The 17,717-nt window shown below is 42.1% G+C and overlaps 1 protein-coding gene across 1 annotated transcript in view; it reads left to right on the top strand.

The window, feature by feature from the left end:
• Positions 1-17,717, top strand: part of DNAL1 (dynein axonemal light chain 1) — a 194,192-nt gene that overhangs the window by 103,591 nt on the left and 72,884 nt on the right. Inside the window, exon 6 of the mRNA XM_069208749.1 lies at positions 16,907-17,033. Coding sequence (XP_069064850.1) covers positions 16,907-17,033 — 127 coding nt within the window. The remainder of the gene's footprint in view (positions 1-16,906; positions 17,034-17,717) is intronic.

Raw genomic sequence — 17,717 nt, 5'->3', positions numbered from 1 at the left:
TATCTAACCAAAACTATCGACCAATATCATTGTTGGATTCTTCTCTGAAAACATTTAGTAGAATTATTCTGGCAAAATTAAACAATTGGGTCTTGCTACCCCCTGTACAATTTAGTTTTAGGAAGGGATTAGGTACCATAGAGCAATATGTTAACCTAGACCTAACTATAGGGAAGTACACCAAGGCCAAAAAAGGTGCTTTATACTTATGTTTTGCAGACCTCAGTAGCACTTTCTATCTTGTGGAACATGCCCTCCTATGGCCTACACTATAAGAAATGGGTTCCCCAAGGTATATCATCAATTTTGTGGCTTTCCTATATAGAGATTTGACATGTAAAGTTTGTCTCAGCCAACTAGGAAAATGAACCACCTCTTTCAAGATAGGGAGAGGTATTCGCCAAGGTTGCGTCCTTGCCCAGTTATTGTTCTCCCTATTTATTAATGGGGTAGATAAACATTTGCAGGGACTACAGGCCGATTTTCCCCCATATGTGGCCAGAGGCCCTCTGCTTGCCCTACTTTATGCAGATGATGTTGTCCTGATCTCACGAACACCCATGGAGCTCCAGAAGCTAATGGCCAGATTTGAACAGTTTGTCATCAAGGGGTATGATTATTAACAAATCCAAAACATTTACTATGGCTTGTGGCAAGAAAGTAAAGAAATGCAGAAGTTTCTACATTGAGAACATGGAAATCAGTACTGTCAATTGCTTTAATTATCTGGGGGTATTGTTATCTAGTAACGGGCAGTGGCACCAGCTGGTTTGTTCAGGCAGGAACAAGCTAAGAAGAAATTCAGGTGCTATATTTAGGTTTGCTAGTAAACTAGGGAGTCGCCCCATAGGCACTATGTTGAACATCTACAGGGCTAGAGTTATATCTACCGTAGCATATGGTGCAGGGGTGTGGGGTTACACTAAGAGCACTCCCCTACAAATGGAGAACTGTTTTCTAAAACACATGCTGTGTTTACCCACCTCAGCCTCTAACTGGATCACATATCAAGAAGTGGGCATACAATATTTGGAATATGTGCTACAGGTTAGATCTCTGCTCTTATGGCACAGCATATGGTCTAAGGAAGCCATTGGTTTTTACAAAAGATCTCATATTAGACTGTATGAAATTGGATAATGCCATGTGTATACCATGGCTGGCTTTTATTGATCCCTTTTTTAAATCTGTTTTTAATAGATCTATAAAACCTAAACCTGAGGACGTGCTGTCATTATCTAGAAAATGAATGAAAGACACTTTCATGCAACACAAGGTGGACGATAGGAAGCTAATTGAATCTACTAAAACCATTGTTGGCCTTTACTTGTCTTATTCATTAGATGCAAGTAGGTTTGGCTATCTTTCCATAGTCACCAACATGCAGCACCGGTTTGTTTTAACTAGACTAAGACTGGGCATTGCACACCACTAGTAGCATTTACACAAACTAGGCATTGCCCACAAGAGTCTGTTAGATGCCCTTGTGATGCAGCTAGTAAACAATGCACATTGCATTTGATCTTATTCTGTAAATTCTATGAACATGTTAGAATGTTCTACCTCAAACTGCTTTTTAATGAACTTAATGTAAGAACTTCCCAAAATGCATTGGAATTCTTGTAAGCCTTAGACTCCCTAAATGTGTGCTATAGGGTGGCAAATTACATTTTAAAAGCAATTCATGTTAGGAAAAGCCTTATTGCACTTTAGAAATTTGTTTATAGTATCTTTTGTATTTTTGTAAATGGTGACAGAATGCAGCCCGATTATTTATTTATTTTATAACCTTAAATATTTGAGTCTTATTGATTTATTGTCTTATTGTATTTTATTGTTTATGTGCTTTTATGGCTTACTCTTGGTGTAGCGGGATAAAGATTATGAACCGAACCTTCACTTCCTTCTTAACTATGTCCTCGGAAAGAACAAAGCCCTTTTTCTTGTGCATTTTCTTACTCTTTCTGCCATCCAATCATCAATCTTCTGGTCCTCCTTTTAGGTCATCGCTTCTCTCTGTCCTTGAGTCAATCGGTTGTGAGCCACAACATTTCCCTAAAATGTCCGGAGGCCACTGTGGTTGTCAATCAGTATTACGCTTTCTCTAGCTTTACAGAACCTTTTTGATCTTCATTCCAGTTTTTGTGCTCTCCAGCCTGCTGCCACAGTTCTCTCTCATATCTCCAATTACATTCATCCATCCTTCTATTAACCATATGTATCCCCAGTATATTTACCACCTTTGATCTAGAGGAGCCCTCCATCTTGCTTTGTGTTCTTACCTCTCATAGTATTGTCAGATTCTTTCTTATATGGTGTGAGAAAGTAGCCTATTTCTAGCCTTGTTACCCCCACTTTTGGCCTGTTTGTGAGTATATGTCAGGTTGTTTTCACTGTCTCACTGGGACCCTGCTAGCCAGGACCCAGTGCTCATAAGTTTGTGGCCTATATGTATGTGTTCCCTGTGTGATGCCTAACTGTCTCACTGAGGCTTTGCTAACCAGAACCTCAGTGGTTATGCTCTCTCTGCTTTCCAAATTGTCACTAACAGGCTAGTGACTAATTTCACCAATTCACATTGGCATACTGGTACACCCGTATAATTCCCTAGTATATGGTATTGAGGTACCCAGGGTATTGGGGTTCCAGGAGATCCCTATGGGCTGCAGCATTTCTTTTGCCACCCATAGGGAGATCTGACAATTCTTACACAGGCCTGCCAGTGCAGCCTGAGTGAAATAACATCCACGTTATTTCACAGCCATTTACCACTGCACTTAAGTAACTTATAAGTCACCTATATGTCTAACCTTCATCTAGTTAAGGTTGGGTGCAAAGTTACTTAGTGTGAGGGCACCCTGGCACTAGCCAAGGTGCCCCCACATTGTTCAGGGCAAATTCCCCGGACTTTGTGAGTGCGGGGACACCATTACACGTGTGCACTATACATAGGTCACTACCTATGTATAGCGTCACAGTGATAACTCCGAACATGGCCATGTAACATGTCTAAGATCATGGAATTGTCACCCCAATGGGGGGACAATTCCATGATCCCCGGGTCTCTAGCACAGAACCCGGGTACTGCCAAACTGCCTTTTCAGGGTTTGCACTGCAGCTGCTGCTGCTGCTGCTGCCAACCCCTCAGACAGGTTTCTGCCCCCCTGGGGTCCAGGCAGCCCTTGCCTAGGAAGGCAGAACAAAGGATTTCCTCTGTGAGAGAGGGTGCGACACCCTCTCCCTTTGGAAATAGGTGTGATGGCTGGGGAGGAGTAGCCTCCCCCAGCCTCTGGAAATGCTTTGATAGGCACAGATGCTGCCCATCTCTGCATAAGCCACTCTACACCGGTTCAGGGATCCCCCAGCCCTTCTCTGGTGCGAAACTGGACAAAGGAAAGGGGAGTAACCACTCCCCTGACCTGCACCTCCCGGGGGAGGTGCCCAGAGCTCCTCCAGTGTGCCCCAGACCTCTGTCATCTTGGATTCAGAGGTGTTGCTGGCACACTGGACTGCTCCGAGTGGCCAGTGCCAGCAGGTGACGTCAGAGACTCCTTCTGATAGGCTCTTACCTCTCTTAGTAGCCAATCCTCCTTCCTAGGTAGCCAAACCTCCTTTTCTGGCTATTTAGGGTCTCTGCTTTGGGGAGTTCTTCAGATAACGAATGCAAGAGCTCACCAGAGTTCCTCTGCATCTTCCTCTTCACCTTCTGCCAAAGGGTCGACCGCTGACTGCTCAGGATGCCTGCAAAACCGCAACCAAGTAGCCAGACGACTACTAGCAACCTTGTATCGCTTCATCCTGCCGGCTTTCTCTACTGTTTTCAGGTGGTGCATGCTCTGGGGGTAGCCTGCCTCCTTCTTGCACCAGGAGCTCTGAAGAAATCTCCAGTGGGTCGACGGAATCTCCCCCTGCAACCACAGGCAACAAAAGACTGCATCACCGGTCCTCTGGGTCCCCTCTCAGCACGACGAGCATGGTCCCTGGAACTCAGCAACTCTGTCCAAGTGACTCCCACAGTCCAGTGACTCTTCAGTCCAAGTTTGGTGGAGGTAAGTCCTTGCCTTCCCACGCTAGACTGCAATGCTGGGTACCGCGTGATTTGCAGCTGCTCCGGCTCCTGTGCACTCTTCCAGGATTTCCTTTGTGCACAGCCAAGCCTGGGTCCCCGACACTCTAACCTGCAGTGCACAACCTTCTGAGTTGTCCTCCGGCGTCGTGGGACTCCCTTTTGTGACTTTGCCTGGACTCCGGTTCACTCTTCTTCCAAGTGCCTGTTCAGGTACTTCTGCGGGTGCTGCCTGCTTCTGTGAGGGCTCCCTGACTTGCTGGGCACCCCCTCTGTCTCCTCATCCAAGTGGCAACATCCTGGTCCCTCCTGGGCCACAGCAGCATCCAAAAACCCTAACCGCGACCCTTGCAGCTAGCAAGGCTTGTTTTCGGTCTTTCTGCATGGGAACACCTCTGCAAGCTTCTTCACGATGTGGGACATCCATCCTCCAAAGGGGAAGTTCCTAGTCCTCTTCGTTCTTGCAAAACACCAAGCTTCTTCCATCTGGTGGCAGGTTCCTTGCACCCTCAGCTGGCATTTCCTGGGCTCCTGCCCACTCTCGACACTGTCGCGACTCTTGGACTTGGTCCCCTTGTCTTACAGTTACTCAGGTCCGGAAATCCACTGTTGTTCCATTACTGGTGTTGGTTTTCCTTGCAGAATCCCCCTATCACGACTTCTGTGCTCTCTGGGGGTTGTAGGTGCACTTTACACCTACCTTACAGGGTCTTGGGTGGGCTATTTTTCTAACCCTCACTGTTTTCTTACAGTCCCAGCGACCCTCTACAAGCTCACATAGATTTGGGGTCCATTTGTGGTTCGCATTCCACTTTTGGAGTATATGGTTTGTGTTGCCCCTATACCTATGTGCTCCTATTGAAATCTATTGTAACTTTACACTGTTTGCATTACTTTTCTTGCTATAACCTGCAGAATTTTGGTTTGTGTACATATATCTTGTGTATGTTTCTCATCCTCATACTGAGGGTACTCACTGAGATACTTTTTGGCATATTGTCATAAAAATAAAGTACCTTTATTTTTAGTATATCTGTGTATTGTGTTTTCTTATGATATTGTGCGTATGACACCAGTGGTATAGTAGGAGCTTTACATGTCTCCTAGTTCAGCCTAAGCTGCTTTGACATAGCTACCTTCTATCAGCCTAAGCTGCTAGAAACACCTCTTCTACACTAATAAGGGATAACTGGACCTGGCACAAAGTGTAAGTACCTCTGGTACCCACTACAAGTCAGGCCAGCCTCCTACATATGGTTCTCCTCTTACCTTTCCAGTTGTTCTTCTCTGATGGTGCTTGCATGTTCCTTATTGTGACCTCTCATAATTGACTCATCCAAGTCTCAAACTTGGGCACTCTTCTTCTCATTTTTACCTATGTCCTTTGTTGATGTCTCGACCCTTGGCTTCTCCTGTCACACCCAAATCTCTTTCCTCTCATTGTCAGAGCAAACTTCACACTTTAATCTTCATCTGTCTCCTTGGTACGAGGCACTGGCTTTCTCAGGTTCACGTGCTGGAAATGGAAAAACATCTATGTTCTAAATCCTCTAATCAATCTCCCCCCCCCATCTCCACTAATGTCTTTCCCCCTTGTTTCTCCTCTGACAGAAACAACTATCCCTACCTCACAAGTCCGCCTGTCATGAGCAAGCAGCTGTCCAGTGTTTCCCTCCACCTCGCACAATGCACCCTTTCTAACCCAACCCGACATGACATGATGCTGAAATCCTAGTGAAAAATGCACAGGTCTCTGCACTCTACAGCCTTCATCCCCCCCATACGCTCACTACAATGTACTGCACTGCATCACTCTGCTCTGCACTCATTTTCTCTTCCACTGTAAAATAACGTAGCACCATTTACCACTGAATCAAGACCCTGAAATACTCATGTTCAAGGGGTACAGTTCTGCGTCCTTTACTCTTCATGTGTTGTGCCCAAATACTTGTATTCACCTCTTTAGTATTAAATTAATGTCTTTATTTGGAATCCACTGACGTGTCTTAAACTCTGTCAACACACAGAGACACACAAAAACAGATGTGCACACGAATAAACATTTGCAGACATAGACCAACACATACAAAAGCATTCGCTCTTATACATAAACCTTATTTCAGCTCTGTGCTCTTTTTCTTTCTCTTTCACAATACAAATGGGAAAGTGTTTCAGAAGGTCAGTAAACCAATCCTTCTGTCAGAGAAACTCAATGAACATGGCATAATATAAAACCCTTCTGGAATTATCTCACTGTGAAGAATGGGTAGAGGTGGAGGGAAAAGAGAAGAAACTGCTACAGATGTCATCTGGGATGTTTGATGGAAGCTTGATGGCTCCTTATTCCAATCCCCTTAAAAGTAGGGGTCCAGGCATGTAAGTGGGCAATATAATATGTACGGTTATTGTTATGTACACTCGCAGGACCAATAAAAACACATGTAAGACAACAGAAGGTTGCAGAATAAACCTCATACACAAGTGTTCGCCCCAAGCGGTTACTTACCAAATGCTTCATGAATCCCACCGCAGAGATATGTGAGCACTGTGAAATACCGGGAAGTCAGGCTCCGCAATGAGAAGTCCATGGTAGAAACCAGTGAGGATCCTTCCCACAGAAACCACTGCCAGAGTTGCTCAAGTGAAGATTATCATGGAAGTCCCCCCTGTGTCTCTGCCCCAGTCTGTATTGACCTGTTCTCCAAAATCTCCAGTCATGCCTTTTTCAAAGCTTTTATCTCCGTTTTTCACTGCTCAAGATAATCTTAGACCTTGCCTGAGTAACTGTTCTATAGTTACCCATAACAAAGCCTAATCATATGACTTCACACACAACACTATAGTAATGGTAAAAGCGATTTTAAAGAACTGCATTCAATCTGACGTCTCAACTTCTAGATCTGAACATGTTTTCACTAAAGTTTAGAAAGCCAATACCACCAACAACCAGGGCAACTCTGATAACAATGACAGCCCAAATATGGGTTGTGTTAATAGCATGTTCTAGCCAGTCATTACATCAAAAAACATCTTTTCAACCTCGCCTACAAATTGTCATACTAAAACAGCACACACTAGATAGAATCAATCTGCCATCATGTGCACAACACAGCATCAGAGACGTGTAATTACATTGTTCTATGGAAACAAATAGATACTCATTTGGACAAGATGGGGCTGGGGGGGGGGTGTCAAATCTAAAGTAGGTGTAAAGGGGGACTATGAATCCCCTGTTGTTCTAGTTGCAATTTTTTGTGCACAGTTAGACATGGATAAGTAGGAGCTATTTTGCTTTATAAGATAGGATATTGTTACCTACAAAAACATGAAGTTGGAACACATCCTCTGTTAAAGTTCACTCCACAAGGATATGATAGCCACAGGCTTCCTGAGAATGGACATGGAAGGTAGCTGAAAGACTGCAATGAGGAGAGATTGGGTGGGGGAGGTTAGGGGAGTTTGCGCTTGCATAAGAATGCACATACACACCACGATAAAATACTGCTGCAGGCACACATCCATAGCTGCACTGAAATAGGAATGTAAGAATAGAGACCTACCCATGGGCTGGTGTTGATCAATGAAGTAAGGCTGTATCATAATAAAACAGTAAGGTCTTAGACTGGAATGTGAAGAGCATGGGGAATAAAATTAAGGGATCAATTATACATCAGGTGCTTAAAAAACACAACCCAGATGTGACACTACTATAAAAAAAAACATCTGAGGGGCACGCCCTCAGTCTAAAGTCTGGGGAGAGGAAACTATCAATTGGTAGCCCAACGGGGTTTAAATCTGGCTCTAGAGTGATATCAATAGATAAAAAGTCCACTCCATTAATATTTCCAAAAACTTGACTGGGTCCACAGGGGCTGCTATGCAGTAGAGCCATTATCCTGGAAGGGAAAGCAACTGACTCTCCTTTCAGTGTACCTTCTACTTGGACTTCAACCATGATTCTTGATAAGCTGGCTATCTTGATGGTGCTGTCTTTATATGGATTACTGGTGTAAGGGGGACCTCAATCTTTCAGTGACAGATGACTTAGTTTGACTCTGACATAGGGAGGGGAGGGAATGATTCTCACATGCAGCACTTTCTGGAAACCTTTGACGTTTATGTCTAGCAAAGTCACAATGAACAAAAAAATCCTTTTATTGTTGGGCACACAATCTATCCCTCAAGGACTATTTCCTTATATGTGACATATATAATATTCATGATATTCTGTTTTTTAGTCAGGGGATATCGGACACCCTCTCCACTGATGGTGACATTTAATCCAGGTGCACCAGGGATTTGATGAATAGAAACTAGACCTATGGTTCCTGCATTCAAAAGGATAAAATTCTCCTAGCTACAGATAAGTACTTCATAGAAGATACCTCAGTAGTACTGAGGGAGGAATGAAAAATACTTGTCAGTTAGTAGGCCATCAGCCTCGCCTTGGCCATTAAAAAAATATATATATATTTTGATCTGAGCAAGATTGGTGTTTTACATACTGGATCTAGAAGGTAGGTATGTGCAGATTATAATCGAGGAATTGAAACACCAAATTAAACTAAAAACTATAATATTGGGAAGTTGCAGAGGTTGAGATTAATAACCTATTTGTGACACAAAGGAGACTAAATGATGTAGGCAGTAAGGCTGATAATCTGCCTGCCTGTCTGGTAAATAGGGTTGAAACCACAAGATGGGTTAGAAAAACTGTTGATCACACGGACAGCTGTGCAAGGGAACCTTAACATTGCAAACACTTACAATACATCTTTTGGGGACCTCTATGCCTCGCAGAGTGTCCTAGGGGAGTAAAACTTGCAAGCCTTCTTGGAAAACATGATGCCTTCTGGATGGGGATAGAAAGGACATAGTCTGATATATAGTGACAGAAGAAATTGAGCAGGCACTGCAGTCACAGAAAACCACAGAGGCAACTGTCTACCTTCATAATATTATGAAGGGGTCAAATATTGGCACACCTCTTAAATATGTACTTGGCATTGGGGGTGGGGGGGGTGGTGCTTGCTGCTTGATCTTAGAATGCCCACAATAGTGATAATCCATAGATTGGGTAATCCCCCAGAAGACTTGCCTTGTTCAGGCATGTTTTGTTGTTAAATGTTTAAACCACAGTCTTGGTGAAGGTTCTGGCTGGGCATTTGGAACAGGTCATAACCACAATAGTAAATACTTACAAATTGAGCTTTATAACCAATAGGAGCGCTAGATTTAATCTTAGGAAAATATTTGGCTATATCAGTGTGTTGCGATGGGTTGACAGAGCAGACAGTGGTCTTATCGTTCGATGTTACTAAAGAGTTGAATGCCTAGAGTTGAACTATATGTTTAGATTACTCTGCAAAATGGTTATCTGGTCAAAATGTTTGATCCTCTGGCCAGAGTCAGGGAGGATTGGCCAATATCCCACCATTTCAGTTGAAGAGAAGGGCTAGGCACGATGTCTCTTGTCAACCGAGATATTTGTACTGGAACCTTTTGCCTGTTGGACACGGCGAGCCGCCCTGGTGAGGCAACTGAGATGGGGTGACACGAGGGATAATAGAATCTCTCTGTAGTGGACGACATTCTGCTTTATGCAGCAAACCCAGGTATGTTAATTGATAACTACTGAAGATTGTGATTGTGAACTCCTTTGGTAGGTACTTAGGCCTCCGCATTAATTGGCAGAAATCAGTCCTGGCGATGAAGACCACATATTCATCGACCGTTAATAGGGAAGGCTAGAACTGTTTAGGGTTCTAGATCACACGAGACCATGATGAATTTTTCAGCATAACATATATAATATTTTGGACAAGTTCAAACATGGTGTAGGACATTGGAGGAGCTGCAGCTTTTTGGGTTTGCGGCCCTTTTTCAAAAATTCATACTACTAAAATTCTTATACATCCTCCCAAATACACCAATACTGAGCCCCAATGAATTCTTTAGGAAAGAATTGGTGGTAAGATCACTCTTATTGGACGAAGGGCGTCTACAAATATCACTAAATAAACTAACAAAGGGTGTTTATGATGGGGGAATTGCCCTTCCAGGTAATCGTAAATAATATTGGACTGCCTAGTTGGTCGTAATAAATGACTGGGCCTGCTCTCCAATAAATGAGACAACTATCAAATTTGATAGATACCAAAGGAGATTTAGTAGATACTTGTCAGCCTTACTCAGGAAGAGAGAGGCTAGGGTAACCCTACTCGTACAGCAGTGGTGGTGCATGCATGGTGGACGGCAAATAATCATTTTTGATAAGAAAAAAACTGACCAAGGAAACCACTCTTGGACAGTGATGTACCGACTGAAAATGGCAAGTTAAGGGTGATTCATAAGTGTGAACTTATTGCGATCAATAAACTGGGGATAAGTGGGGGACAGAGGGCTTCACATCATTTGAAGCATTGAAACAGGAATACTACATGGCAGAAACAGAGATCCTCCATTATTTTCAGTTTAGACAAACCATGTCTCTCCATGTGTCCAGGACTACAAAGGTATTTTTTTTCCTCATAGAAGATAGAATCATACCCGAGCTTCTTACTAAAAAGAGCCCACTTCTTTCATATATAAATGAATATTCACCAGATCGATTTAGAGCCATCAAAGATAAATGGGAGGATGCCTTGGGTGCCCTTGAGGATGAGAAATGGTCTGAGGTCCTTTAGCACCAAAACTGGTAATAAGGTTGGACTGTCGCATGATACCCTGAAGACCCCTTCAAGGACGTTACTACACATGAATACAGCTGGTGAAATTTGGGAGTGATACTTCTTGTGCATACCTTGGAGGGTGCGTGTCATGGGAACATTTATGGACATACTCTGCACATGCCCTCACTTATATTGCGTTTGAGCTCGGTACCTAAGTGCCTGCAGAAATATTCTAAGTACAGCTGACCCCCCCAGCAAAGTTAGTCCATCTGGGGATATGGCATGATCAAAACCCTTCCCAAATATGCAAAAATACTGTGCATCCTAGTGGGGCTATAACAAGACTATGGTGTGCAAACCCCCAACTCCTCCTTCCCACATTGGCATAATGGGAAAAACATAGACAGGTTGGCATATGGGAGCAGGAAAGATTAAATATGAAGGCTGAGAGTGCCATGATGTCTTATCGGCCCTTAAGGTTTGACTGCTGAAAGATATTCTATTGTGACAATAGAGCAGACAATATTGGAATCCTCGTACAGCTATCACAGTATTCTTACAATATTTATTTGGCAATGAAAGAGACTGATGTTAGTGTCTTGTTGCTTAATTATAAAGCTTACTTTTGCCATTTTTTTCAAAAGCCCTGAAGTTGAAAAAAACATGCTGAAACAACTGAACTATCTTGCAACACAGGAGCATACACCCGAGAAGTTTGGAGATGTTAGCATGATCATAACACATCCTCATGCGCACAGCATTGCATCATAAGCCACCCATGTGGCTTTTGATACATTTATAAAAAGTGGCCAGGAAAACAACTACTGATAATCCCTCTCCCCCACGTCTCCAATCAAGAAAACAAATTGAAAATCCTTCACCATGAACACCCATGCACATAACGCACCACAATATTTTCCTTGATCAAACTCACTTTGCTTTCACACACATTCGCACAAATCATATTGAATCTGAGCACCAAACAAATTACCTGCTAATACAAAACAGCCAAACACCGGCAGATCAGCAGACCATATCATACAATGGTTCCTCTAGTGAAATTGATGGCCTTTCCAGATAGAGGATGTAATACAATGCCGTAGCAAAGGTGTTTAGCACAGTAAAATGTCAATAACATAATAAACCAGACCTCTGGAGTAGTTTGCTAGTGACGCTTCAAAAATGTGTTGTATTCTCTTGACAAAGTTCTCACTGTGCAAAAAAAGAGCTTTTCACTCTCCTTTAATACCAGTCAACTTCCTTTCATCTATTGGCGTTCCGCAGGTAATAAAGCTCACTTTAAAAAAAAACTCATCTTGATCTTGAAGTTGATTCATTTAGTTTAGCCGTGGTTGTCTTCTAACTTTTACATCTAGTAAGCTCCACCTTCTCCACCATATGATTTTCATTGACAACCATAAACCAGAGTTAGTCCCTCCATTGCATGGGATCCAAGATCATTTTTTAAAATATGTAATCTATGTATAAGAACACCTTTTTATAAGAAGGTGCATTTTACAAGTCGATCAGCAGATTATAATTACCAAAACTAATATGTTCTTCCCGTTTACAAAAACTGCCAATTATAGATAAAAACCTACAAGTGTTAAAGTGGTTTATCTAAGTGAGTTGCCTTGCGTAAATGCCCAAAAGAAAAAAGATAAGGCTCTGTTTCACGTAAATTAAAAACAGAAAGGAAGCAGCATCGTGTTGGTTTATATAGTGCAAACTTACCCCCAAGGGGGTATCCAGCCACTAAGGACTCCTCAAAAAGAGATGCGGACAAAGATCTAGCAAAGCTTAGAACGGAACTTAAAGGAGAGTGATCAAAAAGCCAACTTTAGAACAGTTTTCTGAACTTCAAGGACTTAATTGTGGAACGTATGTCCAGAGGAAGGGTGATCTGGTGGTGGGCCACAAGATATGAAGATACGCCATCTGACCTGGAAAGCCTGACATTAGGGTGTGGGCTAGTGTCCAAATGGAGAATCTGAGGATTCTAACTGGTCTATGTAAAGATTCTGCAGCATGGCTAGCTCTGTGAGAGTGGCATCGAAACTTCTATATTGTATTGTAATAGTTTTTATATAGATCTTACTACCCCTGATGAGGTAATCAGTATAGAGGCTGAAGAGTCAGGCAAAACACATGGCCGTAGCCACGGGGATGGGGATAGGGGCATTTGAGGACAGGGCCAGGCAATATTAATCTTTGCTCCTTAAACTGACCATGCCAGCTGGCACAATATTTATCAAATACTCAGTTTATCTAACAAAGTAGAGGTGTGGGGTGCTACAGTGCCCACAAAATAACAATGCTGGATTCAGATGGTAAATAAGCAATACATTTAATTTTGTCTTATTTGTTTCTTCAAAGAGGTTCAATGTCGGACTATGGGCCTGATATAGATCTCGGTGGAGGCATTACTCCATTGCAATGGTGACAGATATCATGTCTGCCAAAATCGAAATACAGTTGTTCTCTGTGGTATTTAGATTGCAGCGGACGGGATATTAGTCACTGTTGCGATAGAGTAACCCCTCTGCCTAGATATAATTCAGGCCCTATGTCCTCTGGCAAATTGCTGCTTAATTTTTTAACATGGTGATTTTGTTTACTTTTCTTGTTTTCGGACTTCAATGTGTGAGGATTTTGTAAAGTGATCTATGTGACAAAGACTGTAGGATGTCAATTTGTTTGTAATTCATAAAAAATTAACTACCTGTAACCAAACTGTATAATTATATATCAGAAGTTATGAAAACACAAGTGATATATTTTGTTTTATAATTCAGACATGTGATGGAAACAGAGAATTTAATAAGATGACAACAAATCTTTGCGATGCACAAATCAATTTATATTATATTGCAATCACTTACATACATGGGCAACAATGTATGCTATATAGGGTGTGTGGTTGGAAGGGTGTTGTCTTTGTTTTTTGATCCTAAGTGGTAAGTGTTTCCATGTCGTGCATAATGACCACCAAAGTGCGGTTATCAAGTTATGGAGTGCAGGGCTTAGCAATATGGTGGATGATGAGGTGTGAAAAATAGAGGTGCAATTTGTTTTTCCAGTACACTGACAGCTGTGAACAGCCGTGCAGGTCCTTTGTGGTATTTTGGTGACTATAGTCTGCTGACCTTGATACTACACTAGGTGTCCAGTGGGAAATCTTGTGTATAGTTGGCTGCCTAAACTGAGAGGGAGAGAGAGGAGAGGAGGGGAGAGAGAGAGGGAGACGGAGACAGAGACAGGGAGAGAGGGGGAACGGGAAAGGGGGAGGGAGAGGGGGAGAGGGAAAGGGAGAGGGAGAGGGGGAAGGAGGGAGGGAGAGAGGGGGAGGGAGAGAAGGGGAGGTAGGGAGAGAGAGGGGGGAGAGAAGGAGAGAGGGAAAGGGGAGGGAAGGAGAGAGGGGGAAGCGAGAGGGGAGAGAGGGGAGAGGGAGAGGGAGGAAGAAGGAGAGGGAGGAAGAAGGAGAGGGAGGAAGAAGGAGAGGGAGGAAGGGGAGAGGGCGAAGAGGGGGAGGGAGAAAGAGGGGGAGGGGGAAGGGAGAGAGGGGGAAAGAGTGTACTTTTAACAAGCTAATTTCAGAGTATATCCTCAAGGTGAAGAGTTCACATCCAAAAATAATTCAACCACAGGGAGATTTGAAGCTGCCCGGCATCAAAATTGGCATGTCCAACTGTCTCAACTTTGAAAATACTGTATAATCTGCAGCACCTCTGCCATCGTATGTCATCAGTGTTGAATACCCATACAAGGTTGAAGCTTTTAACAAATTTTAACATTTATCCTTTGGATGTCAATAACAAGCATCTTTGTCAAAAAAGCAACATTCACCTAAATATATTTCAGACCCTTTTAACTTCACTCAGGTGCCCCTACCACAAAATAGGGAAATTCTGAGTGTGACCTCAGTGGAAATGCCTCCTTATATTAAGACTTGGAAAAAAGATTTCCCTACTTGTTCTTGCTACAGCAAGATTTCAAACTATTCTGATGCCCAAGTAAATGGTAATGTAATTATTATATATTTATTATCTACTGTCTACTAGCGGTTGCCAGTAGGTAGTTATATTTAGGACCATGTTTCCATAGAGAAAAACGTTTTTTGACTTGCTTATCTTTGGCGCCCTTTGATGAAACTTTCCAAAAATAAGTGTCCCAGTGATTGTTGTCGTGCACAGAAAGTTTTGGGGTGATCGGTCAAGCGGGGGCCAAGAAAAAGAGCGGGTCAAAAAATGTGCGTTTCCGATGTTTATTCCCATAGGAGTTTTGAACATGACTACAGTCCGAACCACCTGAAGAATTACACCAAATTTGGCCGAAATGTAGCTTTCAGTACGCACATTGTGCTTCTGTGATTGGACTAACATATAGTAATGAAAATTACTTTACTTTAAAAAGAAAAACATAAAAATTGATTGAAAAAAAACAAAAGTTACAGGGACATTATAGTACAACTCGCACTTTAAACATACAAAACTGTAGAAATTCACCTGTTATAGTTAGTTATCTTCAGTAACTACAACTCATGCCATAAGGTAACTATAACTTGCGCTCTCGCCATGCACTGCTAATTACCCTACAAATTATTGCACTCATGACCTCTTTGATAGCATCATTGAAGATATCAATGTCATATTTACAGTTAAGTTTTTGACAGTAAAATGGTGCATGGCTGGGGCATGAGAAGCAGTTACTTTAGGGCAAATATGGTGTAATTCCATCCAGCGGTTCAGGCTGTAGTCGTTTCTAAACCTCCTTTGGGAAATATAATGGGAAACGCATTTTGGCAAAAGGCTTGTGGTACCTGGGGGTACCATGAAAGCAGACAGCACAACTGACCTTCTAAGTAGGCAGAACATAGTTTTGTTGAAGTCGTTTGTGCTTTCTTTATTTGATGATGACTTCACAACAGAGAAATGGGGACATTCTTGGGTCCTGCTTGTTTGAAAGAAGAGTTTGATAATGTCTTTCTTGTATGAGAGAGACTGATAAGGTCTTTCTGTTCACACAGGCCGTGTCAACCTTTTAACTAAATGAGCCACCCAACAGTGGAGAGTGAGGGGCATGGAGTTGTACTCTGAATCTGGGATGTTTTTCTCTGCTTGATAAGTTGACCTTTGTGTATCTCAAGTTCTCTTGTAGTCCACAAGGTAGTACCTATGCCATAATATAGCCTAGGTTTGGTCATTCACATTCTCTGCTAGGAGGTAGAAAATGCTCAGGAGCATCCTTCCAGAATTAGCTTGAGTGGGTCTTCTCTGGGGCACTCTCTCCACTTTTCTCTGTATAAAGTCCCACTCCTTTTTCCAGACATCTGTAGAGGATATTTGATTGTGCAACGTATGCTGAGAACCTTCTCACCTCATGTTTTTCGCCAATCACCTTTTCCCACCCATCCTTTTTTATTTGACTCCTATATTTCCGTTTTCGGTCTGTGTTTTGATTTCACCCTCTCTTAGGCAGGGTGGTATTCAGTGTTGATAGGTAAGGTACATCTCTCCCACCCACTAAAACAAATGGATGAATTACCTTGTGCACTTGCTGTTCCAAAAAAGCTCATTATGTCTTACTGTATATTGATTCCTTTGTTTCTGTAACTATTGTGGGTAAATGCTTGTGTTTCGCATATACTCAATCTGTTCTGTTTTATGAGGTTTATACATTTTTGTAAATTTGCTGTTGTTTGATCTCTGCCATTCTTATTCCGGGCATCTCTATCTTGAGCCAGTGGTGACTGTCTTGGAACTTTGTTTGATATGTAGAATTTAATGAATGTGGAAAGGTAAGGTGGTCCAGTTCTTGGTAGAGGCATGCCAGTACACACTTAAGCAGCTGTCTTTATGCTTTAGAAGCCGGAGGGGAGCAGGATCTGCATCTTGAAGGTGCCTCAGATACATTGCGGAAAAGTTGACATTGATGGATAGCACAGCCTGTACCTTCTGGCTCTGGAGTGCATAAAGGGATTTTTTTCTAGCTTTGCTTTTCATTAGAAGGAAATAGCACACTATCAATCATAAAACAAAATTGGGTAACTTCGAAAGAAAACCAGAAGAAACAATTCTTTGAGTGTTTAAATGTGAAATTGTGTTACTTGAATTGCAGGTGGAAATGTTTCAAAATTCTGTGGCCCCTGAATAAAAGTATTATTTTTCAGGAAGCAGTTGGTGAGACTTTAGAAGAGCTATGGATCTCTTACAATCTAATTGAGAAACTGAAAGGCATCAGTGTCATGAAGAAACTGAAGGTTCTGTATATGTCCAATAACCTTGTGAAAGATTGGGGTAAGCAAAGTTACTGCTTTCTGAGCTGATTTATGTTAATTACCATCAAGTCGGATTGAAAAATTGGTTTAGGAATTTAGTGCTGTAGTGGATGGGGATATTTATTTATCTTTTTGTGTTAGGTATCCAATAAATGTACAAATCGAACCTGAACAAAGCTAATGATTTATTCCAAAATAGAACATCAGTTTGAATATATACGAGTTCATGCTCATATAGGGTCTGCCACATCACAGAGCCGTGTACCAAGTATAGTAGTGCACATCTGTTTACAGTAAACAGTGCAGTTGAAAACCAGAGATCATAAAACAATGGGCCTCCAGAGATGACACTTACATCCTAGTAATAGAAGACTTGTTATAGAGAGAGAACTTTCTAAGATTGTGGAAAAATCAGTTTACCCCACCCAATCCCAATTACACACTACATGCACTACTGTCATGAAATCAGAAACTGGAGGAATCGGCTATCCTTCCTTTAAAAAGGATGGCTGTAGTTTTTATTTTTTATTTTTGATAAACAACTTTTATTGGTTTTGTATGAAGAAAACGAAAGAGAAGAAGAGATAGAAAAGCACAGGCAGGTTCTGGCATTGCCAGCATAAAATCAACATCATAAAGACAGCATGGATTGTCAGAATGGCATCTCAACATTACTATTGTACAGCACAGGGCACACAACATT

Source organism: Pleurodeles waltl, chromosome 9 (assembly GCF_031143425.1).
Source record: "Pleurodeles waltl isolate 20211129_DDA chromosome 9, aPleWal1.hap1.20221129, whole genome shotgun sequence".
Lineage (NCBI taxonomy): Eukaryota > Metazoa > Chordata > Amphibia > Caudata > Salamandridae > Pleurodeles > Pleurodeles waltl.
Note: the sequence above shows the minus strand (reverse complement) of the source record. Positions and strands in the feature narration are given on the sequence as shown.